This window comes from Rissa tridactyla, chromosome 9 (genome assembly GCF_028500815.1).
Source record: "Rissa tridactyla isolate bRisTri1 chromosome 9, bRisTri1.patW.cur.20221130, whole genome shotgun sequence".
NCBI lineage: Eukaryota > Metazoa > Chordata > Aves > Charadriiformes > Laridae > Rissa > Rissa tridactyla.
Window position 1 is genome coordinate 4,512,553 of NC_071474.1, and position 26,445 is coordinate 4,538,997.

At 41.6% G+C, this 26,445-nt stretch overlaps 1 protein-coding gene across 2 annotated transcripts in view; it reads left to right on the forward strand.

The window, feature by feature from the left end:
• The window catches only part of ADAMTS17 (ADAM metallopeptidase with thrombospondin type 1 motif 17), a 191,499-nt gene that overhangs the window by 55,795 nt on the left and 109,259 nt on the right, over window positions 1–26,445 (forward strand). For both annotated transcript variants that reach the window (XM_054215400.1, XM_054215401.1), the window contains exon 8: window positions 17,823–17,928. In XM_054215400.1, coding sequence (XP_054071375.1) covers window positions 17,823–17,928 — 106 coding nt within the window. The remainder of the gene's footprint in view (window positions 1–17,822; window positions 17,929–26,445) is intronic.

A 26,445-nucleotide genomic window follows, 5' to 3' on the forward strand; every position in this document is an offset into this window, starting at 1 on the left:
GTTGTAGGGTTTTATTTAACAGTTCTCCCACTTCCACTGCCTCAGCACAAGCTCCAAGTCTTTCAGGTGTGATTGTGCTACACGTAATGCAAATAGGAGTTGGGCTTGTAACAGGACTTTGCACCACAGAATATCTTCAGAAATACAATCCTATTTTTAGAGGTTCTGTCCCACACAGTAATGGTTAGAATGCAGCAAAGCATAAGTGATATAATTGTATTTAATAGTTTCTTGACTCCAAGCTGATCAGCTGTGACTGTTTTGTGCTATAATTGTAAATGAAAAAGTGTGTAAATTTCACCTACTTGGAGGTTTCAACTGGGCCATTAAAAGGGGTATAAATGCTCTGTTGCCCATAGTGGAAGTGAATTTAAACTTTAAATGCAAATTTATCTACACCTACACCTGAAAAATCATGCCATGTAAATAAAAATCCATCATATTTCAGCGTGCCCCCTTTTTAGTCCTTTATACTTTACTGTTGGACAAGGATTCTGTATGTCAGCACCGCGAATCCTGTGGTTTATTAAATGGTAGATCATAAAACTGAGTGATCAAGGAGCTAAACTTCCTTCAGTAGTTGTTGCTTGTAGAAGTGGAACAGATGTTTAGAGAAGCACCTAGGAAGTTGAGAAAGAGGATGACACAGTTACAGAAGACTAAGATGATTTACCATACATTTTTTCATTATGTAGGATTGTGAACCACGGCAGTTCAGGGGAATACAGGATGCATTTGCATTTGCATTACAGGGGTGGCAAATGTCAGGGCCCTGAGAGCATCCCCAGCCCTGCTGGGAGTTTGGCTGCTGTGCCACCTTAGGTAATGGTTCAGGTGTCCAGCTTTGAGGAAAGCACTTCAAGAAAGCTCCGCTAAGAACCTCTCCGCTCACCCTGCCTGGGTGCAGTGGGACTGCGCCTTTTTCAGTGAGGCCATTGCCTCTACTGCCTGATCATACTCAACTTCAGTGCCCCTTCCCTTTTGGAGAAGCGCCTGCCTGAGCTGTTTCCTGACAGCAGACTCTAGAGAGGGTCGATGCAGATAACAGGTAGTAATCATGTCAGCCATCTCAGCTGATTCTCGTACTCCACAGGAGACTGCGTCCAAAGATAAGATGGTAACTTCATAATTTGCTCAGAATTTATGTCTTTGGGGATAATTTTGGTCATCTTTTGGCCTCACCTTAGAACATCTGGCGTAGAGCTAATGCTCAGCTGAGGATTGGCCTGCTGAATCAGCAAATTCACATTTCTCTGTTTAATGTCCAGAAAATCCAGAAGAATTCTTTCAGCCTCATTTCTTGGTAAAGTTTAAACGGGTAGAGGTGAGCAAACAGGCCAAACAGATAAAAAGAGATAAAAGAAAGCCAACATGGTTTCTAGGAAAGGAAGCAAGATCATGGTTCAGTGACTTGTTGGAATTCTCGAAGACTCTTCCTGCCAGAACAGACAAGGAGAAGGGGGAGATGCAGTAGGCTTCACATTCCTAGCTTTTTCTAAAAGCTTGTAACGGAGTTTCATTGCAGTAGTTAGTGTCTGAAGTTTGTGGTCGTGGAACATGAGAAATAACTGGTTTGAGTGGCCTGAAGAGTAAGTAGGAAAGAGTACTGATAAAAGATCCATTGTATTTCTGCCAATTCAAAATTTTTATTCAGATACTACAGGGAACAAAGGTTGCCTCTGTGCTCGTGTCTTTTGAGAAATGGGTAGAGCAATAAGGCCAAAAAAAAGATTTTGCAGTTTTGCGCATCCTTGGGAGGGAGGAGGCACTAGTGATCAACAGTGCTGGTATACAGTGAAAGATTTAGATTTTGTAGGATCATTTTGCTTTTCAGCTGTCTTGTAGATTGCAGGGGTTTCTAGCTGGGAAATTATACTGATCTTCATTAACCCTGAGTGAATACAACGTGGCACTTGTGATCAGTGGCTCTGATGATAGGTTCACTTGTAGCTTTCTCTTTCCCCTGGGCAATTATTTATTTTGAAGAGGTATAATGATTCTCTGGGTTGGGATACAGACTAGAGAGAAATTGGTCCTTTGTTTATTTTTGCGTCCTGGTTAGATCAATGCAAGAATATGTGACTATATCTGTGCATGTGTTTGCATTTCTATATCCATTTATGTGAATGCATACACCTTTTGATAATGCCCGTTCTGGAAAAAAAATACTGTCTTTAAATGCATGGCAGAGTATTTTGAATTTTACATACCTGATTTTGACCAGATCTTCCTTGTAGAAAATACTGGAGTTTCCTCATCAAGTTCTCACCGATTTAGATAGGAAGGTGACTGTAGGAGATGGTGAAATTTTAGCCTAATTCTCACTGAGGTGTGTGTATAGATATGTTTTTTTATATATAAACTGTCCTTTGAATGCCTGGAATTTTATTTGGACACAAGCGTCCTGTTAAATACTTATATACAGTTTTAAATTTCAGGTTCAGAATCCTATAATCTGGTAGGGTGTTTGTCTGACAAGTCTTTTTACCTTTTCAATCAGCAGATAGAAATATGTTGAACTGATTTTAAAAGAAAAATTGAAAAAAAATCCTAGACCAAACCCATCAAATATCTTCCTCCTTCTGTACTGTTTCAGCATGATTTGTAGAATGCTAAGGATTTCTGTGTTTGCTTAGCTTGGAATTAGCCTTGTATTTCTACTTTAGTTAGTGGTCATGAGCAGTCAGCAGGTTGAAGATATTTGTTGGTTTTGTGTAGTTGTGTCATACATTTTTGTGTAGCTATTTTGCCTGATCTGTTTGTATTAAGGCTCTGTCTGACCATAATTAGACTGCTGGGTACACATTAATGTTCTGCTGAGGATCTATTTGTTGGTTTTAATAATGTCATCCATCAAGCTCTAGCATGTACAGCAATATTTGTGCTGTAGTAGACAAATAGAGTAAACACCGCAGTTATTTATAAGAAAACTGGCCAGTAAATTAAGAAACTCTGTGTGGATGTTTTTATTTATTGGAAAGTTAAACTGATGGTCTAAAATGAGTCCATCAGTCTAATCAGACTTTGTTGCTCTTGAAACGAGAGGAAAGTAAGAGATTGAAGTTAAATTTCTGTTTAGAATTTATATTTTGTATCTGTTTAAGAAATCTGTAGACACATGTTTCCTTATCTTCGATGCCCTCGTTTGTCTTCTTTTCTAGCTATGTCTGTTTGTCAGAGAGAAAGTACCATCTCCACCTTGGTCTTGTCTGGGCCCAAGTATGGATGAAGTTCCTGACTACACCTCTATTGCCCTTTGTCTTGGCTCCTGATAGGTTCTTGGAAGTCCTGCTGCTCCTTCAAATGCCTTTGGTGGCCTCTTACAAGTGTCTGTTGACTTGGACTTCAGCAAAGCAGCACTGATCACTGGAGTTGCTCTGCCCTTGCAGGTGGTTTTCTCTGTGATTCTTGCCTGGCCCTCTGTATCCAGATCGGATCCTGCCACATAAAATGTTGCTTAGGACTATTGAAGTCCTAAGCTTTGTAGTTTTCTTTCGGAGATGTCAGTTGCCTCTTGAGAGTCTGATAACTCGATTATGTTTCAGTTTCGTGTCTCTTCCTCCCAGAGAACTAATGTTCTCTGATTTGCCCCAGGTTTCTTTCTATGTCTTTCTATGTGTTTATCTGCCTCACTTCAACCTTCCCATTTCCCTTCTCCCTCTCCCGAAGGAGAAGAGCTCTCTCGCATGTTTGCTTTCTCTGTGCTGTCTCTCGGAAACTGGGGACTGGAGAAGGGTGCGATGCTCTTGGCTCAGAGCAAAGGCCCTGGATTCTGAGAGCATCTGGTCCTTGCCGTGCTGGGCCCTGACTCTTGACTGCTTCAGTTTGTGATGCAGTGCAGAGGTGTGTTTGCTGTGATGGTTAGATACCTTGTCCGAGTAACAGATTTAAAAGTAACTTTTGATGAAGTATCTCAGAAGATCCCTCTCTTTTATATTTTTATCTTTATTGCTTGTTACATTTTCAGACATGGGAAAACTGTAGTCCATATTTGTTCGATGAACTGCTGTGTTTACAGAGATGCAGAATACCCCCTTGTACACCAGTGTCTGTGAGCCACAACATGATCTAAACACTGAAGTAAATAAAGCTTTTTGGCTTTGCATGGAACTAAAAAAGACCAGCCTTCTGGGTGTGGAACTAAGTAAAAGAAGCCAGGAAAAGTCTTAAACCAACTTCTCCAAAGCCAGTGGTAATACTCCTCTTGATTTCAGTCAGATTTTGATCAAGCCCATCGTGATTATGATAGTGGGTACAATTACATCAGATGTAATACGTACTCAACTTGTTTTTTGTGAATGCCATGAAGCTGTTGATGCTGTCATTATTCTGGTGACTTTGTTGGGAACTGCATCTCATTACATGGCAGCTGACAGGAGGCCGCTGCCACTGGGCACTAAAGCAAGCTTATACAAAAGTACCCTATCTGCGTAGCTGGGAAGCACAGCTGTTACCGTTGCAAATTCTCTCCACGAGCCACTTACTGAGTGAGATTGACAGCTAAAAAACCCCTGCAAACCATGGTGCAGACTCAGCACATAGTTTTTAATCAGGGACGCATAGATTTGATTCAGAACTGGAAATGTCACCCAGACGGCGTACAAGTAATGGAGAAACTTCTTGCACTTCCCAGGGGTATTTTATTTAGAAGCACGTGAGACTAGAAGAGGCGGTTCTCCCTTTGTTGGTCCTGGTACTTTAGCATAAAGCCCTAGAGCAATAACATGAATACGCGTGCATGGAAATGTCCCGCTGGATCCTGCAGGATACTGACAGTAAGTTTCTTTAGTGCTGCCTGCAGGTGCAGCCTCCCCACGAGCCTCACATGCTGTCATTTCTGAATTCAGACTGTAAAGGCCTCAGGACTGGGACTGTGCCTTGACTTGTGTCCGTGAGGCACCAGGGACTCTTCTGGCTGCTGTCAGTCATCGCAAGGAGCTCAGTGGTATTCATGCAAATTTGTGCTTTCTTTCACAGGAGCTCGAGTTTGAACATGAGAGATTTCTTTTTATTATGTGAGAGAAAAAGCTCACACTGGTCTCTTTTTTAGTGAAAATTTCTCTCTAACTTGTGTTACTTTAAAGGTGACATTTTATTTTTGAGTAATTTAGAGAAAGAGGTACTAAAGAAAGTAGATTCAGGACATATTAAAAACACTTCCAGCTACATTACCTCTGAAATTACTTCTCTTGTGACAGGCTGGTGCTGTGATGTGGTTATGCCTATGTAAAGTACCATGTGGGTCCGTCCCTTCCTGTGGGGTGGAAGTTGAAACAGACAGCTCTGTTTGGGAGCTCAGAGGAGGGCCCTTTAGGTTAACGGCAATTCTAACCTGATTTGATGAGTGTGTGTATGCAATGTGTGTGCTTTGTGCTTATGTCTGTCTACCCCAATGACAGTCTTTCCCAAATAGCTTTTTAACTCATTGGCAAATTGGAGTCACATTTGAGGATATGGATCTCAGAAATAATAGGCTTTTGGAAGTTTTCTGAAAACTAGGAAGCTGACTAGAGGAGAAAGCCCTCTCCCTTTGATGCTGCCGCTGAGGGAAAGGTTGTATCACCCACACTTACATCCAAAACCCCAAGTGGAAATGCAAATGTGTAGGAAATCAAGCCATTCATTTTGCAGTAAGTTTTGAGGGTTTTTTACATTGCCACCTTCCCTTCCACCATACCATCGTGCTCTACCAGAATAAATGTGTTTACTGTGGTACTGTGTGAGGAGAGAAGCAGAGCCATGGCACTGCCGTAGTCTCCTCTTTTTGTCCACCAATGTGGAAGGATCGTTTTCGCTCCCTACTGCTGGAGCAGAGGTAGTAGCCAGTGCTGAGGTATTAGGGACCGGCTTCATTCTCTTGCATGGTACAAGCTTTCCAGCCCAAGATCTGACTTCGACAGAGTAACTCAACCCCATTAACATTATCAGGCAAAAACCCTGTGTTTGTCAGTTTTCTCAAGTCAGGCACTCAGCAAAGAATTAAAACAGAAGGGCTGAACCAAGAATTGCTAAACAAGTTTATCAGTGCGTGTGTTGGCTGGCAGCTTGACAGAGTGAAGCCAGGAGCTAAGACAGCTCTGTAAGTCAGGATGTAGAAGCTGTAATTGAGAAGTATCACAGAAGCAATTTGGAAAAGCATCTGTTCAGAGTTTGATTTCTGTGAATCATCCCATTCTGCTGGCCTGCTCTGCTAGTCGCCTGAGTTGCTCTCATTTTGCCAAGAGAACAGCTTGACACGCATACAGCGCCTAAAAATAAAATACGCTTTAAATATTAACATGTTTCAAAAGTATAGATTCATTCACTTTTTCAGAGTAACAATTGCTTAGTCATTCTTTAAAAACATGGAAAGAATTTAATTGAGAGCCGTGGAAGAATGCCATTCATCAGCAGCACAGGTGTTCATCTCCAAAACTGTCCTGTTCAGCAGACTGTGCTGAAACTCTCCAGACACTGAAACATTGTTCGTGATACATTGCTGAATGCTGTTGAACGATTGCAGGACTGATCCTTGCTCATGAACCCACCCCCGACTAACACCACGGTAGGCTGAGATAGGCATGGCTCAGCAAAGCTCTTGAAACTGTTAAAAGTAGCTTTTAATTTATTTGAATAGCTTCATGAGTTTCTTAGTGTTTGCAATTACGAAAAAGAACTGGAACTGAATGCTGGACCCTGACTGTTAGCTCTTAAAGCAGATGCTGTTTGGTACAAAGACTCCAAATATTTTTTCTGATTTATTGCCAAGTCTGACCTTGTCTCTTCATTCTGGAAAGGAGATACTGAGGAATTTGAAGGCTCCAGGATCCCTGCTGCTGAATTCCATGTTCCTTTTTTTTTTTAGCAGTTTCATTAAAAACTCTGATTTGATCTTTTTCTTCATTGCCCTTCGTTCTCTCTGAACTCAGGCCCTCTGTTGAAGCAGATGGCTCGGATGAGTTGCAGGGACAAACTGATGAATTCAAAACTGGAAGTCACAGAACTCATCTGAAAAAGCAAGATGAAAATTGTCTCAAAGCTGATTTTGGAACCCCACACAGTTTGCCAAGTTGTAGCTATTGCAGGTAATGCCAGGATTGTTTTCCATTTCTTGGAAGATTATAGCTTCAGATGGGAACCCATCCTGTGAACAGGATGGGTGTTAATGGACTAACATAGGCATGTGTCAGAGTGGTAAGCATGGGACATGGTAGCCCTCGGGCACTTTCCTTTCTGATGGCAGAGTTGTTTGTTTGTTTGTTTGTTTTGTTTGGTGACTTATTGATTTCCTGATAGATGCAGCTTAGGGGACACTGAAGCAATTCTTGAGTTCAGGCCTATTCCACCAAATAGGACAGGTCAAAATGAAAAAACTGAAATGTTGAAATAATTTTGATTTTTAGTAACATCTGAGAAAGTGAAAGGTGAGACTCGTGAAAGCTGTTCAGAGAAGGAACAGGTGGAGCACTCTGCTCTTGTCAAGCCATCCAGCAGGTCAGAGGCGTGGATTCATTTCTATCCCGTGTCTTGCTCCTTTGGCCATTGAAGTGAAAGTTATTCACCAGCTGCACAAATCTTGAATCCAGTGCCGAGTCCTCCTGTTGCCTTGGCAGGTTGCCTGTCTTTTGCATGTTATCATGCCAATATTTGCATGCATGTGAGAAGGGAAGATCCTGCTCTATTCTACAACAGGTTGTAGAAAGGACCAGCAGGTTCATCTCTGCAGTGCAGTCTACATCTGTTTAACAAAATGAGGCCAACAGAAGACTTTCAAATCCAAATGCCTTTGAGACCCAGGCAGAAGTGACTTTCAAGGGCCAGAATCCAAATACTCTTTTACAGTTTCGTTTCATAGTTGTTGGTGATGGTGTTTTTGAGTTCACAGTCACATGTTCCTGTAGTCTTTCAAAAGCATCAGATCTCTCCTGACTTCTGCTAGATCTGATTCCTTTTTGGTGTAAGATACCCTTGAACAACCTTGTGCCCTGTGCCTGTCTCTTTTTCTTTCAATAGCTTGTATCCCACTGATTTCCATTGTTTTTTTCTATACCAGTTCTAACAGCTGTGCTTTCCTTATGCTATGTGCCACTTTTTTTACCCACACTAAGGCACGGGTCTCCTTGCCTGAATACTTCAGTGTCCTCATCAGGCCTTGTTGCAGTCCAGCTCCTACCTTTCCTTAAGTGAACCCGTGATGCCAGAAACATATGACCCAGGGCTGTAGATCCATTTTTCTCCAGCAGTAAGTACACACAGAAGTTCTCAGAGAGCTCATCTTCCCTTCTGATCTTATCTCATGCCCTCCTTGACCCCTGCCTCCCATGGAAGTGACTCCCCACTGCTTATGAGATCAAAGTCATGTTTCTTGAAGACTTCTGGAAAACCCATATTACCTCCATTTGCTACTTTTCTGTCCCTGTCGCCTCTGAATCCCTTATCTCTTCCCATCTGTCTTTCCCCCTTGTTCACTAAATTTGAATTATGCCAGGCTTCTGTATACTTCTCTGCACTATATGTTGACTCATCCAGTCAATCAGTCCCTCCCCAACTGGAGTACTTCTCTCAGACGCACTTAGCTAGCTCTTCCTCTGCCTTTCCTCTTAATGGGAGTACAGCTGTTGTAATATATCTTACTTTGGGTAATTAAGCCCATGTATTTCCATGTGTGTGCATGAACATGAAGACTTTCAGCACTGTGTAATGATGCCTATAAACAGATGGTGAATTAGCTGCCAGGGTTTGGGAACCTACATTCGGGAATGGTGGTTTGATTTGGACTAAATATCCAAAACTTCAGATTTAACTAGAGAAACAGGAATGCAGAAAGGAACTGTGTTTTCGCCTGTTTGAGATCTGCATTCAGCAGCAGTCCAGGCTCCTGTCGCTGGGGAGTATGTGGGAGAAGCTCTCTGGAATGTGGCTGTTAGCATATCAAAGTAGAGTAAACATGTAGATGATACCCTGCTTCCTCTGCTTCAGTTAATTAAGCCACTCCTCATGTCACATTAGATGGAGAGGATTTATTAATGTGCTGTCATCTAGGGAAGCAAGGGTTTGCTGAAAGGGAGGAGTCATGTTAATGGCATAGAGGATGTCATGCTGAACAAAGAGCAGATGTCAAATAAACAGGGTATTTCTTTTAATCTCCTTCTTTGCTGAGGTCTTAGATCCCATTGTTTTATTGTAAAAGCTTAGAAAATTAGGGCTAGAAAGAGCTTCAGGTGGTCTTTTAATGCATTCTCTTGCTCCAAGGCAAGATCAGTGATACCGTGTCACTCCTGATGGATATCTGCTCTATGAGACTAACCAGTATACTTGTTTCTAGCTTTCCTTGAATTACTGTGAACGCCATACCTCTCCTCAGGTATGGTCAGCGTGGTGAATATTTAGGCTTGTGATCACAAATCTTTGTTGTATGGTTTTGGAAAGGAATGTGGTTTTCAAAGATGCCCATGCCAAACCTCTGGGGGTTTCCGAAGGTTGTCTGCTCTTTGCTGGCACAATGCAGTGGTAATAGCCTGTCTGGCATGTTTTTGTAGGCCTTGGTCAAAGCCTCTTCTAGGCCACAAAGGTGTTAGAACATCTGTCATCTTTCTTCATCTCAATGCATTTGGTATCTGAAGTGACCTTTTACTAGCTTGGGTGAGGACAGTTATCCCTAAAGTCAGGAGTGGTCTCGATCACTAGGGCTTTTCAACTGTCTGGGCAGCCCCTTGTACACTGGGAGAGGCTCTGCTTAAATCAGTGAATTAGCACAGTGTAAATCCAACGCAAGTAGCACTAGAATAAGGCTCTTGACATCTTGAGGAATGTCTGCATGTGGGCGAATTAGTAAAGGAGGAGATAAATGATGCATCCATTAAACTCAGAAAACCACAGGAGGGTTCCCAGGAAACATAAAAGCCCCTCAGAAAGACTGAAAGCTAAAGCTGAGAGTTGGCCATGCTGGGGAAAGGATTCCACATGTTCCATTAATTGCTGTCCCGCAGGGCAATTAAACAAAGAGAAAAAGAAGATAGCAAAAGCACTCCTTTAAGGTCTAATGATATTCAGAATCTTGCCTTCTTTGCAGGTTTACAGACATGAAAAGATCTGGTCTGATAAAGGCCTTTTTATCAGAAAGGTGTCAAGTAGGGCAACTTGCACAGACAAACCCCAGTTATGTGTCAGCTGATCTGTTTGAAAATGGGGGCAGCACATTCCTGCGCAGAGTTCAGTGTGGGCTGAGAGAGCCAACTGAAAAGTTGTGATGAGCTTCAGTGGTGCCATGGCTAAGATTTGGGTATATCTGCATGAATCACCGTCATTTCACAAAGACAAAGGCTTGAATTTGGCTCTCACAAATAGACTGCTGGTCTTGTGAAATGTTATCCAGGGCCAGTTGCTAGACCCTTGGGTGCCATAGCAAGATTTCTGTAGCAAGTATCTTTAAGTATTCCCAGTAGTCAGAAAAGTATCCCCTATAAAACATATCGTGTATTTCATTCATTTGTGCTATTAGGACCTTGTGTTCTGAGCAGTATTCCATTATCAGCTCTAGAAACATCACATTGTGAATATCAGGGTGAGATGTTATTTGTTAGTCTTTCAGGGTGTGTGTAATGAAAATCAAGAGATTCAGAAAGTAACTACACTTTGTGTTTCAGCTATTTATTTTTCTTGCTGGGCTTTTGGGATTCTGACAGCAGTTGTGTATACTGGAAGTGACAGTGTTTTCAGAGTTACAGGGAAGAGGAGATTTTATTGGGCACTACAGGACAACACTCAGTCCCACAGGGGAGGTGTCCAGCCACAGAGTACACTGAGTTCTGGGAAACGTGCTGCATCGCTGCAGGTCATGCTGGTTTGGAGGCAAGGAACAGAGTTTTATAGAGGTCACGTTGAAATTCAGGATAAGGTAGATTCTCCAAAGCAAGAAGAGGATTCTGTGATGATGGGCATATTTGCAACAAGTTGGCTAGGTACAGAAAGTCAGGCTCTGATGTGTATTCTCAGAATTCGTGGTGGCTTGTGTGATCTTACCAGTTACTTGAACGTTGTGTCTTAGCTCATTTTTCTATAAAGTTGTTGTAGTACTTGCCAGTTTCTCGGTGAGGCAGGGAGGAATATATACAGGGACTTGGATACCGGTTTGAAAACCTCATATGAAACCAAATATGTGCTGTAGAGTTGGAGGAATGAAGCTCACATGCCCTTAGCTACAGGTTTCTTGGGATTCCTAGGAATCGAGATCACCTTCTGCCTGCAGAAATGGCATGGGCTTACCAGTGGTCAAAAAAACTAGTGCTGGAAGCTACTTCCACTACTTTCCTCCATCATCTAAAAGGAGGGGAGTCGTATACACAATACACCTGCCTGGATAGTATTCTAGCTTAAATTCTACAGAATTGCAAACTCATTTTGAGGTCTTTTACTTTGCCTGTTCACTTGTTATCTGAGTGCCTACCCAGTCCTGTGTAGAGGGTTGTATTTGGACCAGTCTTATGTTGCCTTGTTTCCTTGATATGGTTCAACCACCTCCCACCCTGGAGGGAATTTAAGCCCTCAGCAGGGAGTGGATGTTCTGCCATTCAACAAGATGAAGAGAATTGTGAACCAATTTCTTCCCTGGACTCACTTTTGTCTCTTGTACGGTGCCAAGAGAATGAGACAGACAGTGAGTTATATTCTCTGTCCTTTGATTAAGTACAAACAGAGGAAAAACGGTGTCCCTGTTGTCGGTGTAGATTTCTTTCTCAGGCACATGGAGATTGAGTTTATTTCATATTTCACTTTCCCTTTAAGGGTAAAGGCAAACTTATGGGCAGGCCTATTTGAAATAGGCTATGGCTGACTTCTTGCAGTGCCTGGGACCCCCCTCCATCAGATGGTCCATGGCATCTGAAGCTCTTCTGATATAAAGACTTGAGTTCAAAATATCATGACTTGCACCAGGTACAGCACTTGGCATGGTTGTTAGCTTGTTTTCGTACCTGACTGTAGCTCTCTCTCGTGCGTTGGATGGTTGTACTATAATTCCTGTACTTGTGATTCATAATGAGTGTATTGTTTCCAGCTTGGTTTTCATTAAATACAGTGACAATGAAAATTATTGCTAAGGAAAACAGTTTCCATCCATGAATATTAAATTCTAATGGAAACCATGTTGTTACTGCAAGATTAACAGAAATTGGCATCTAGATGACTATACAGCATTAAGCCAAATTAATCTGTGCCACTAAAATTGCATGTCTGGCTTTGAATTAGCACATTCTCATAAAATGAAGGAACATCTCACCCTGTTAGCTTCTTCTGGATAATCCCTGTAAACCAAATTTTGAACTAGAGGCTCAGTAGGGCAGTCTCTGTGTCGTACATGCTGGAGAGGGTCCTTCCATGGATACTGTTCTTTTTTTTCACCTGGATACCACTGACTTCTTGGGACCTCTGTTTATTCAGCTGTAGAACAGGGACTGTGTTATTACCTATCTTGGAGGCAGTTTAGTGGGTACTTCTTTAATGTTTTTTAAATTTTGGAACCTTTTATATATAGGCTTTATAGAAAGGAAAAGTATTTTTCATTTTTAAGTATCATAAGCACTGAAAGATTCCCTTGGTGACTGACTTGATGTGTAAATACAGGCAGGGCATCTCTGTCAGACATATCATTGCCATTGAACGGAAAGGCAGTGCGTGAATGACTTCTAGGTTTTCCTGATTTTACTTATATGTAGGATGTTAAGAGAGGCTGCAGGAGCGTAATTGATGGCAATGTGCGATCTGAACAAATTGAAAATCGTGGGAGGATGAGAAAAACATCAGCTCAACACCAAACTAGTAATGGTGGGGAATGGGAGGTTTGCTCTGTGCATGTGGATATGCAGTGAGTCTCCATCTGTGCCAAGCAGACTTCAGGACTTCAAGTTTGGCTCCCTTCCCAACAGCAAATACATTGAGAAGAGGAAAGCTAGCCAAGTTTTAATCAAGTAAAAGTTCTGTATGCAGAGGTGGCTGGCAAAAGAAGAGATTAAAGTATTAGGAGTGCAATGAAAACAAGACATTAGAGAGTTGAAAGCTGGAGTACCTGGATAAACCACTTGCTGAGTGAGTATTCCACAGTCATCAGAAGGAAGCTCTGCGTGTTTCAAATAGGATGAAATGTGAAGCCACGCACCAGAACTGGTCTTCTTCCAGCTTTGGCTATCACTGTGGCAAGTATGTAATATCCTAATGCCTAGCTGAGCTGGTAGGATAAATGTAATCATTCCCCTTAGAGATACTGCTAGCAGAGGGCTCATTAGCTGGCAGAAAGGCCAACAGCTGCAAACTGTTTATGTATGACAACTTTTTGGAGAAATCTGAGTTTACACAGTTGCCTGTGTCCTAAGGTTTGCTGTGGAAGTGCAGATAGCTTTGCGTGTTCAAACCCAAGCACAGAAGTTATGGGCTGTAATTATGCAATTTCTCATGAGAGAAAGGAAAAAACCCTCACACTTGGTAATAGTAAAAATAGTAATTGGCTTTCCTTTCCCTCTACCACTGATGCTTCTGCTTGACTTTTTTTGATATTAAAAATAGATTTGTGGTAATTGCTGGCAGTTAGAAGTGTACCTGGAAAGATAAGGACCTTTTTCCCCCCTGAAGAAAACCACTCCCCGTCTACTTGCATGAGCACAGAAGTGTGTTTTTTTGTTTTTTTTTTTTTGTTTGGTTGGGGTTTTTCTTGTGTTTTAAAAAACAAACAAAACCCCAAAAACCAGTTCAACTTTCTTCAGCATTTTTAATTTCCACACACTTGTCTCAGAATTCTGGCCCTCAGACAGGGCCAGAAGCAAAATTATCCAATAAGAGAAGTTCCCCTTATATTATTCTCAGCCTGGTAGAACCACAGCATCCCAGGATTTTCACAAAGATGTCTGAATTCATGAAGTTTCCATTCCAGTTCTGCAGCCTTGAAATGCTCAGATAAAAATCTGGAATTTTACAAGGCAAACAGCAGTTTCCGTTCTTCCCAACGAAGAAAATAAATCATATTAATGCAGGTACCAAGGCATTGTACTACTGTCATTGTTGGTTAAAGGTGTATTTTTCTGTGCATGTCAATTATATGGATCATTGTATTAGGTTTCAAAAAAGTTGCATTTGCCTTAATGGTTCAGATATATTTACTAAAGAACATACATTATGTATGCAGATCAATAGCATATTTGCCATTTATGTTATAATGAAAGAATTAATGGTAAAATGTATTGGTCCAAAAGAAAATTATAGTCTTAGGAAATAGCTTTGATAGAAAATACATATTTCAAAAACATCTTTGAGGCAGGCTTTTTCAGGCTTAAAATGTTATTTGTTATAACTGGGTTGCTCTTCCAGAATGACTCTTTATTAATAAGCTCTCAGCAGTTCATGAGCTGGACTTCTTACTGAGGTCATCTCACGTACTGCGAAGTTGTCTGCTGTCTGCTCTTCTAGGATTACTGGTTTTCCTGCCCAGTCCACTTGTGTTCCTATATTGTCTGATCCCTGGGCTCCGCTCCAACAGAATTGGAGCGGTAATTGTAACAATGTTATAATCTAATAATTGTAACAGTAAAGTAATTTTAGATTTCTACATTTTTAAATTAGTCATTGCAAATACTATAAAATGGCCACACAGGGATAATATCAAGCATTGAAAATAACTAATAAAAATAAGGTGACTAAGAGTCTGTGAGTGAGCCACAGTCACTTTTTCAGCCACTGGTGGATGTAGAAGTCCGCAGTCATTAGTTTTCCGCCTTTGAATAATGATACTTTTAGCACAGAGCAGTGTTACTGCCAGTCAGCTGCAGTGGGGATTAGAACCACTAAACAAAGACTTCAGAAGAATTGCCATTTGACATAATGTATTTGACATTTTAATTGATATTTAACCTCTTTTAATATATTGACAGAACTCTAGATTATTTTGCATCACCACAGCTCCCAGACATGGAAATACTTCCCTCTTCCATCTCCAAGTGACAGCAAATATTGACTCAGCCTCATTTGATGAAATTTATCAGAAGGAGATTAGCATGAATCATTTCAAGCTAAACTGGTTTGCCTGATGGACCGCCAAGCTTGAGATGCAATACTGTTTTGTTGCTTCTCAGTTAAAACCTCTTGTGTCAGATGCAACTGAGATATATATTATCACTGGTTAAATGGAAGATAAAGGCAGAATAATCAGGTTTAGTAGTAGGGATGAAACATTTTCAGCAAGAATCCTGCTCTGGTCGTTGCTGTTGGCTGTACCTAAAACTGCTGAAAGGTAACCAAAATGTCACTTCCTATTTAGTAAAAGCGTATTTCAGCTGAGTTGGGTCAGTGCATTATGAGCTATGTTTGCCTTGTCCCCAAGAGGCAAAAGGATCTCCAGGAGCAGCTTTTGATTAGATGGTAGTTGTGCCACAGGGTCACAACTTCTGTGGGAAGCGCCTGGGCTGAGCAAGGCTAATGAGTGAAGGTGAATTCAACAGCCCTCACTAGATTTCCTCTCTGACAGCCAGGGATCAGGGTTACCAGCAGCCAATGGGCCATCACAGTTTTGTCTCCTCTGACAAGACAGTATGCTTCGGTGGAGAGGCAGCTATGGAGTGGGTTAGCTACTTGACGTGAAGCATCCTTCCTCCCAAATACCCCGTTTCATGTATGCACACTGGGAGAGCATTTAAGAACTCAAAAATGCACAAAGGCACAAATCTAAAGAAGCAGAGGATTGGCTGAGTCACCTGATTGTTCCTTTTCATCTTCTGTGACTCAAATATTCATTTTTTTGCTTCCCTTTAACCAAAATCTGGCAATTCCTCTTAATCTGAGACCTTCTGCTATTGGCTTTACAATAAACTAACATTTTCCCAAACAGTATTTTTCTTCTGCCAAAAGTATTCCCAGAAATTGCTGATCCCAAGTAGAGTTGGAAGCAAAAGACTGTTATTGGTGAGGATATTATTATTTGTAAGTCACCATAAGGGTGCATGGCAGCAGATATAAATCAGGAGAAATATCTACTTTCCTTTCAGAAATTAACCAGAAATGTTTGGTGATCTTTAAAAGAAACAAAAGGCATTTTCACAGCCCAAGACACACTGCAGCACCTACAGCTGAGATTCTGTTCTATGACCTGTTCATTAGGCCATCCATCAGGTGTGTGGACTGAGGTTGCAATCGCTTTCTCAAAGTAGCATATTAATTCCTGAGCAATTTCTTGGCGTCTTTATGAATATTCTGCGAGTAAAAAACAAGTCAGTTTAAGAATAGTGCTGAAATCCAGCCTTCTATGATCATTGATTTAAAAAGATTATATCTTGATTTCATTTTTTGCATGTGGTATGAATCTGGCCTTCCACCGTCAGCACTTTTAAAGTAAGCAAATGTTAGTGTCTGATTTCTGCACTGCCTTCGCGCTGCTGCTAGTGCTGAATGAAAAGGCCATCGCCCATCCCTTCATTCCATCCCGAATCCTCCTGTCAGTAAATATCCATATCCATATTGTTGTCAAAATTCATAAAAACAGAACTGCACTTCTTCCAGGTCCAAAGTTTTACACCATTTGCACCCTGATAAACACAGCTTTGTCAACTCTGACAGAAGGAAAAAAAAAAAAAAAGAAAGAAAGAAAAAAAAAAAAAGAAAAAGAGATCCTGTCTCCATTGCATGATTGTCATGATTGTGGTCTACTCACTAAAGGCAGCTAGATCCTAGCAACACCTGTGAGAACAGTATTACAGTGAGGAAATAGAATTCTTGTTTTCTGTTAAATGTAAGCAAATATATCTGCTGTGAAAAAAATTGAGAGATGTTTGTGGAAGGTCTTTAAGCTTCCCCTTCTTCCATCATGGCAGAAGGATGTCTGAAGTGGCAAGATGAACTCAGCGTTTAGGTTGCTGCGTGCTATCTGGAAATGTTGTTTGTATGCACACTTGAACTGTTTGTGTGGCTTTTGAGATGCCCGTTTAGCAGTGGAGGACTTGTATAAATAGAGACATCCTTAGGCTCTGTCTTTAATCTTTGTGCATAACTCCCGCTGCCTTAACTGTGGTTTCTAGGTGCCAGATGAAACAAAATCTCATCAGCAGATGATTGTCCTGTGCGTGGCCTGTGATGCCATCACGACATATCCAAGTACAGCGGCGCTTTCTGCAGGGGACAGTCTGGGTGCAGGAAGGGCATATAAGGACTATTGTTTTTCCATAGCAGAAGTTTCATTCCTTTTTTACTTCAGCCTCCAACCCACACAGACAGGCCTAGAGAGTACTGTGCAATTGTCTGTGGGATCAAATCCTAAATTCCACTAAGTCATAGTAGACTTCTGCCACCTACACTGGCTTTGTGACTCACCTCAAGAGTTTGCCAGCTTTTCTGACTCTGCCACTCTTTCTTTCTTAAGTATGAAAATAAGGGAAAATGTAAGATCTTTTCAGAGACTCTCTGCTTTTTTTGTTTTATTTCTTCTCCCCAGCTTTATTCTGAAAATCTGGAGAAGTCCAGTTAAATGCTTGTAAAGGCTACTTCACTGCATCTTCTAACATTGTAATATGGGGCATTAATAGACAAGCTTAGGTGAATTTTTGAGTCTGTATGGACAGTGAAATGTATTTTCCAATGAAAGCAGTGAAGGTGAGTGCATTTAACTTGCTTCCTGTCTGACAAAATTTGAGACTGATTTTTTCAACAGGTTGATGAACAAAATACTCAGATGATTTTATGTGCAAACTGATCTAATGTTTTTCATACTGGGCACATTTTTTATCATTTTGATTGAGTTACTGCTGTATGTTTTGAGTGAATGAGCTGTTTCACTGATTCTGATGGGAACATTCTCTGTGCCTCTGTTGCAGGAATTGCTTACCTGGGAGGTGTCTGCAGTGCCAAGAGAAAATGTGTTCTTGCTGAGGACAACGGTCTCAACCTGGCATTTACAATCGCACATGAACTTGGGCACAAGTAAGAACTCGTCCTTCTGTTTCTTTCTTTACTGATGCCACTGTAGCATACTTTTATTTGAAGCCATACAAGTGAAATTACTAGTGTGGCATGTTTGTTGTGACTTCATAAACTAGCAGATAGATTGATAAATAACTTAATTTTTAGGAGGCTTATGTAAATATTACACTCAGCACACATAAATTTTTCTATTTCATCCTCCCCTATTTTCCATTCTATATTTTGATTTTGAGTAACACAAAGAGGCCTCATTCTCTTCGATGATTGATAGTAATAGTTAGGGACAAATTCTGCGTTTGTTTATGCCGTAACATAGGCCCACAAAAATTATACCAACTTCAAAACCTTTGAACCTGCTAAATTTTCTCTGAAGTTCAGGTGTCTATGTCAAGGATTTTAATAGTTAAATACTTTGGTAATGGCTTCACCTCTGCATGTGAAGTAATCTACTGGGGCTGAAACATCAGTGTTTTGGAAATGCCCTTAAGCAGTATTATTTGATCAACAGAAAGAAATCGTATAACTTGATTTATCAGCTCAGTCACAGCTAACTAACATGCTTTGAACACTGGCTGGAAAAAACAGCAAATAACATGATAATTCCTAGTCAGACGGCAATGTGCAGAATGAGATTACCAGGTACTTTCTGCAGGTGACTTTGAAGAATTTTTAAAGCTGCCTGTGAATATCCCATGGACAGAAGAAAACAAAATTGACCGGAACTGTCACCTACATCGTCTTAGTGCAGTTAATGAGTTAACCCAAAGGTCATCATCCCCATTCACTGCTTTCCAGGCTAAGTGTAATATGCACTTACTCATAATACTTACGAGCTTTTTTCCCTTTCCATTGACATCACTCTGGTTGCACAGTGTCACATTTAGACTGTGTAAGGTATATAATTAGACCAGGAACGCATGTATACAGGGGCAAGGGCTGTACCTATGGGATTTTCAAGTACTCCTTCCTTTGGCCTCTCTGCAAGGAAGGTTGGAAATCCCACCATTGTTGCTATGGTAAGAAGTTGTGCATAAGCACTGTCTGCACCCTGCAGGACTCATACTGTTTAGGTGTCTGCTGTATCCTCCTTTCCTACAGTATTTGACAGCTAAGTCAGAGCCAATGTGTATCGTGTTCAGATTCTGGCCAATCTCATTCTATGACAAATAATTATTTTATGGCAATATATTTCAAAGTTGCTTGGAGGATATTTAGGTTACTACCAAAAATGACAAGACGAAAATGAATCTCCTGTTCACCCTCCAGTGACACCAAAGGCAGCCGAGCCAAACCGAGGGTGGTTTCAGCAGAAATGAAGGACATTTGGTTTTGATTTAATTTAAATTGCATGCCAAGATGTTAAACTGAGCCTAAACTTAATAACAAATTAACCTGTGGGTAATGTTAAGGGAAATTCAGCACTCATCTTTGGATGGGCCAAGAGCAGGAGGGAAAAATAGTTGAGCTGCAGAAAATCCAGCTGTGTGAAAGAGTGAGACTGGTTTGCCCTGGTGTTTGCCAAGTTTCCCAGCAGAGCTGTCAAGCTTCCTTCTAATAATGCCTTGCGAAAAATCCACAACATAAATAGGGAATATAATGCTTTTGGATACAGCTCTCCATCTCTGCAGAAAATAGCAAACTCTGTTTTCTTTTCTGAGTGTAATTTTGGTGGTAAGACCATGATGTAGTTTCTCTGCTGGTTTACTTCCTTTGCTTCCATCTTGGAAAACTATTTCAAGAGGTGGGAATGAGAGGTCTAAAGGCGTTGACAGAGAGCGGCTTGGGTTTAGTACTCTGGAGGATTTGGACAGTGAATGTGCTATTGTGCAGAGAATCTTCTGCTTCAGGAGAGTCATAGATCCAATTGTGGGGAGAGATGGAGAGCTTAAATGAAGATTACAGGTGAAGAAGAACAAAAGACAAAGGAAACTGCATTTTCTAACAGAGCTGCCTCATGAGCCACGTTACTGAGAGAGAAGAGACTAGGACAGGGTCAGGCAAGAGAGACTGGGAAGAGTACTTGAGTACCGGAGGGGCTTGGAGGGTCTGTAAGAGCCAGTCTAGGGACCTGGGGTGTCTGTGTCTGGGGAATGTAGCTCCGAGAAGGCAAGTGAGCCCGGAAGGCTCCAACTGAAGCAGCTAGCTGGGTAAATTAGAGAATCTGCTGGCAGGATTCTGGTGCCACAGGTGTTTTGGGGACATGTTCCAGTTACAATGACTTGCAATTCTCTATCACCCATTGGAGCAAGTCCTCCAGCCCTTCTGCCCCCTCTTCCCTTGCCATAACCATGCGTAATCAAACTCCAGTGTGCCAAATCAAAACAGAGGGGAAAAAATGCCGTCTGTCTCTCATCACCCAACCTGAGTATCAAAATCATCCCTCTATACTGTGATCCACCAGTGGCCTAGTTACTTAGTTCAAAGTCTGGTCAATTTACTGGTGCCTTTCTGGCCTTGAAGTCAACAGTTGTCTTTTGGTTGACCTTACTAGGTGTCAGACCTCTCCGTATTTGTCTGTCTTTGAACTGCAACAGGATGCTCTGAGCAGTCCTGTTTCAGCGCATCTTGTGCAAATAGAAGGAACGTTTGCGTGCTTTACTTACAAACTTCTAGATTTTGAGTGACTGTGAAATGTAAGGAAACACATTGCAGAGATGAAGACAAAGAAGCTGACGTTCAGGTTTAAAAATGAAAACTAAGGAAAACTAGGTGCAAGTTTCTGAATTTAAAAAGAAAAAAATCCAATCAAAACTTACATCCATACTGGCAAAAATATAAATTTTGGAGAGCCATAATTGTGACTATTGAAGGCTTATTTTCTTACGAATGTAGAAAAGCTGAGATTTATTACTTCTTACCCTAAGACTAACAAATGTATATGGAGATCACAAGCCCAGTTTGGCATTCAGATAGTTTCTGATGTAGACTTTGGAAAAAGTGAATGGATTACTAATTGATGTGTCAGATCCCCAATTTGCCATTAATGTCATTTGGACTCACTGCAAAAAAACACTATTACGGACAGCTGCACTGTGAAAACATGGAGACATCATTAAATAGATCCGTTAGGGTGATGCTTATAGGTCCTGTAGAAGTTCATCTTCAGATTTAACCTATAGAGTTGTTGTTGCTTGATGATGGGGTGAGTTGTGGAGTCCCCTTCTCTGGAGACTTTCAAAACCCGCCTGGATGAAGTCCTGAGTAATGTGCTCCAGGCAATCCTGCTTTAGCAGGGGAGTTGGACTAGATGATCTCTAGAGGTCCCTTCCAACTCTGAATTTCTGTGATTCCGTGACTGATAGGACTTTCATCTGTTGCATTTATATCTTCAAATCTGGAGCAATAGTTTTTGTCCATGGACAGAAAGGGAGCATCCGTTTGTATTTAGATACAGTTTTTCCTACAAAGTGTCCAGGAGAAGAATTTTGCTGTTACAAAAAGGTAATAGGCAGGGTACAGACCACTGAATATGTGATGAGGCTGCAAATCAACTTCTTACCATATAAGAGAGGACCCTCAGCAAGCCTTGTTCCTTCAATCAGCGTGGTCAGTAGTGGATGCTTCTTAAGATAACACACTTCAATGTAACCACAGTTAGTTAGGTTTTATCCAGGGATTTCTGGGTGGAGTACTGTGTTCTGACCTACACAAAAGGGAAGACAAAATGATCATAGTGGTCCCTGAAGTCTTAAAAAGTTTAAGTCCAGGGTCTTCATACTGTAAACAGCTGAATATGCTCAACACTTTCTTACTCTCCTTTTTCCTCAGACTAGCAGGGCAACTCCATCAGTTAGAGCTTGAAAATGCCCTACTGTTGTCAACAGGATCCTGAATGGTGCTTTCCTCCTTCTCCATGAACCTCACGAGTGTGAAGTTGATCTGAGATTCATACCCCAAAGACCACCCTGAACAACTGTGACTTTTAGAAAAATAGCGCCATTTCCACCCACTCCCCCCACCCCGGTTCTCTTTTTCCCTACAGCAGTGACATTGTTACCATTTTCAAGTCATTCTCCAAAGAAAAAGGCAAATAAGTTTTTTAAACAAAGGCTGGGATTCATTCTTATATCCGTTATCCCCTAAATGAAGCGGGTGAGCTGTAGCCAGTGGTTTTTCAGGACAACAATGCCAGCTTTGTTGCCATTCCTGTTTCTTTCAACAGCCTCGGCTTTCCTGTTGTGGGGTGGGGGGCAGGCTTGGGTTGGTAGGGAAGATTCCCATTCATGAGCTAGCAGAACCTGGCACTGTCTAGATGGTGAGAGAATAGCTGGAGGTGGTATGGCTGGAAGCCACGCCGTGTCAGATGCCCTTAAGAAAGTGAATCAAAATCAACTGACAATAAGCAAGATGCAGTCTGTTGCCAACAGTCTGAAACCGCATGGTCTCAAACTTGAAGCTGAAACAGATGAGGACAAAAATGAGTCCAAAGGTAAAAAGCCTATAGTGCACAAACCAAAGAGCTCTGGATTTGGAATAAGCCAAGAGAAGAGTTTAGAACTGGCAGATTTCTGTCCAGTGTGATTATTTCCTTTAAGCATTGGTAGATGTAGCTTGATTAAAATGACTTTAGGGTGCATAATTATTTGCTGCATAATTAAGTATGGCCTTTGTGGTCTGTCTCAAGCAATAGTGGTGTTGCAGGTAAGGGAAAAGCACTCCCTGGATGTTCCCTTTGTGTCCTGATATTTATGCTAATAAACTAGTGAATAAACTAATCTATTTTTGCTAATAGAGTAGTGAATAAACAGTCGATTCACTAGACTAGTGAATAATCTGATCTGTCTGGTGCAGCACCCAGCAGAGAGATTCTGTCATGCAAATAATTGTAAGGCAGAATGCGAAAATATTGCAGGCTGAGGGGGAATGTGTCTTGAGCAGATCCAAGAGGCACAGGATAATGTCCTGTGACAACTTACACTGGCAAAGCCGGGTCAGTGTGGTGCGGGCATACAAACTTAATTCCTAAGAACCAAACAGGAAACTAATGGTTCCCCTCCTCCCCGCACCCTGCCATTTATAAAGATTTGGTCATAATGCATTTTAAAAATGAGAAGTGTCATGTGGAAGCTGAGGATGACCAGAGTAAATGGGACACAGATCTGAGCAGTCAGGCAGTGCTGCAGAGCGCACAGCGTGCTGATGTAAAACTGTTTCTTTTTCTTAAGCAGTCGGTTTTGTGATTCCAGTCAGCGCAGTGCTGTCAGCGATGGAGCCAGCCAGGCAAATCATGGTCATGGTGCAAGGGGAGTGGTACTGGAAACAGTATAAAAATGGAGAGATCTTTGCTACAAATTGTCCCATTTTATCCTGGGATTATAACATTTAAGTGCAGGACGTGGGAGCAGAGAAGCTATTTTGAAAGAAAAAAAACCAAACAACCCTCTCTGTCTTTTTTAGAGCAGCTCACCATAGTCTAGCCTTGAACGCACAGCTCTACTGATGTAGGCAGCCGAGCGTAGTTCATATCCTGGCTGACTTTAAACATTAACCCTATTTTTCAGAAAAGCTCCCATCGGGGCTTCTTTTTCCGCTCTGTGTTGCTTTTTCGACCATCTGCGTTGTAATGATGGCAAATGCAAGGATTTCTTCATAGCATTTGTAAAGAGCTGGTTTTTAGAAGTACGAACAAAGCAACCAGTAGGATCCTAGAGTGCTATGGTGCTGACAGCGAGATCAGTCACAGAAAAGAAGGCAGACCTTGCAACTGCTGTTTGAAGTGTAGCAGAGGCATGAGTTAGTCCCACATTTATCAGGCAGGTTCTGCCTGCCCTGAATTTCTGTGGAATGTTTTTCTTCATTGCTATTGCAAAAGTACACGAACTAATTGCCAGGAAGCAATCTGTCCCCAGATTACTTCTTGCCTCCCGAAAGGCATTGAGACCGGCGTTACTGAAGTTGCAGAACCAAACATGTAGAACCACCAAAGTCTCAGTTTCAGGGTTATCTGGACAACTTCAATTTTAACTCTAATCCCTCCGTCTTGCAAATGAAGCCAAACTTCCATGCATAGGGTAGTATTTCAGCATGTAGTTAAAGACTAGTTTAACACATGCCCACAAGCATCTTATTCACTCCTGTGCATGAGTGTTTTACTAGAGAGAGACCTTGCAAAGAGGCGTCGATCCTGTGGGCCTGTAGGGTAGTATCCGTTTTCGTGATGGCTCAGGGATGCAGCCTGGGGCTGACAGGATCTGTCTTGCGACTGAATATACCTCTCCAATGCCATTGCTGGCAGTTTGGATGTAGATTCTGTCTCGTGGTGAAGAGCTGTGGTGCAGTTCCCTCTGTGCCTTTGTAAAACCCTGTGTGGCTGTTTTGACCATACTGCCAAAGACAATGTGTTGGAATTCGTATGTCTGCATTTGTAGGGGTTTGAAAAGCAAGGTCAGTTGGATCCCAAGGAGGACTGGAGCCAGAGGCAATCCCATGCAAGCTTTACTCTAGCAAGCTCAGGTACTAGTCACTGTGTTGCTGCACCAAGACTTCCCAAGTAGCTGGGTAGTATGATTCAGGCAGTTACTGCCTCAGTTATATTCTACTAGTACCAGCACTCTCCATTTTAAATCTCACAGGAGTATGTCACTGTTCCCGTATATTGCAGTTGCAGGATTCCTGGGAGTGACTGACTGCCGTGTAGACGTACCCTGAGGCTGGCCAAAAATGCTGGCAACAGTCCGTACCCACCCTGGAGTTGCTAATTTTATTTTCTGCCATTTGTATTGTAAATCTGTTGTGGAATGTCTCTCTCTGTTCCCAGGCTCCCTTTTCTTGTTCCCCTCCTCCCAGGTTTCATTCTTCTTCCACAGATAATTGCAAGCACATTTTCACAGTTAAGTTGCCCTTCTCTGTACAACTCCGAAAGGACATAATGGAACGCTATTTCATCATATACGTTTGTACATCGGAGTCAGCATGATCTAGTCAAAGCAATTCTTTAATAACATATTCTGGTTTTGAGAGAGAACTAGGTATAGCCTAAAATTACGGGAGATGCTTCTTCCACTTTTGGTAACAATACGCAGGGGTCTGTTTTAGACCAAAAAAAATTATTATGTATCAGTGTAGCTTGATATTAGTAGCTTGATAATACTTTCTGAAAACCATGTCTTAAGTTAGTCAAAAGTAAGCAGAGATCAAAGACAGATACAGATTTAAACATATGTAAATTAAAAAAAAAATCAGAGGGGACTTCTGCAGGCATGGATGGTTTGACCTGAGGAGGAGGTAGTGATGGAGCACCACTAAACAGAAGGTGTGTTTGCCAACATAATACAGTATGTGATACCCGAGTAAGTTAATCGGAATCCCGGAAGTAGAATATCCCTGTCCTATTAACCGTGTCTGGGCAAGCTGTTTTTGCAATGACAGTAGGATATCACATAGAGAAAAGTCACAGAAAGAAAATCACATACAGAAATCAAGCAGAGAGAAAGAAAATTGGGAAGGAGAAATAGAGAGGTTCAAGTAGTATCATGTGCCAGACTCTGGATAATAGGCCTGGGTTTGGGTGGGTTTTTTTAATTTTATGTAAAACTGCAAGATACTTACAGGTGCCGTTACTGAACCCGCTAATCCTAGCATGGTGGTGGGGTACCTTCCCTCTATCATGGTGTTTCTTTTCTCACCCTTGTATCTTCCAAGTTTAATAGTTTGTTTACAGTATTGGAGTGTAACCACGTTGGAACTGGGCGTGGGAACGTCCACCTCCCATTGCTTTCTGGACTCCTGTGGCAAGCATTAGTGTGGTTCTGGGCAAGGGTTTCTATGGTTTTACTCTACGCTTTGTGGAAGATTTCTGTGTAATCCCTAGTGAAACAACATTCTCTTGCAGTCCTTCTAATTTCTTTGTTTTTGAGCATCTTGTACAGCTTTACTTAACATAATAAAACTGCACCAAGCAGGCAAACAACAGTCATTTAGAAACTCCCAGACAACACAATTTTCGCTTAATCAATAGCTTTGTGGCTTTGCCAGCTGTCTTTCTTTTTGAAGGCGTATTCTGCTGAGTAAGCCAAGGCCATGTTAAATAGCTGAGCCATAATGATTTGGCAAATCTTGCATATGCTTCCTGCTGTAAGGGTTCTGGTTTCATACTTCATTGGCTTTGCTGGCAGCAGCCTTGTGCACCCAGTGACCCAAAACACAGGGACAGTACAAGTCCCCATTGTGCAACCTCTACAGTACACACCAACACAGGAAATATTAGGTTTGCAAGTGCCATTTACCAAATAATAATAATTTTTTTTTATATAAAAGGGCAGCAATCTAGCTGAAATATTTACTTTTCCACTAGCAGTTGGGTTCCAATAGCCTGTAACCTATGCTGTCTGCCTGGCCTGCTGAATTCAACAGGTTCCAGGTGAAAATGACTGCAGAGCTGGGGAAGGTGATAAATCCCAGACTGTCACTTGGAAAAGCCTTCGGTAGTAATTCAGCAGCAGCAATGCTAGTGGAAATGTTGTTGCCTTTAAAAATGTGATTCCCTTTACTGTTATGTCAGTGGAAGGCTGCACTATA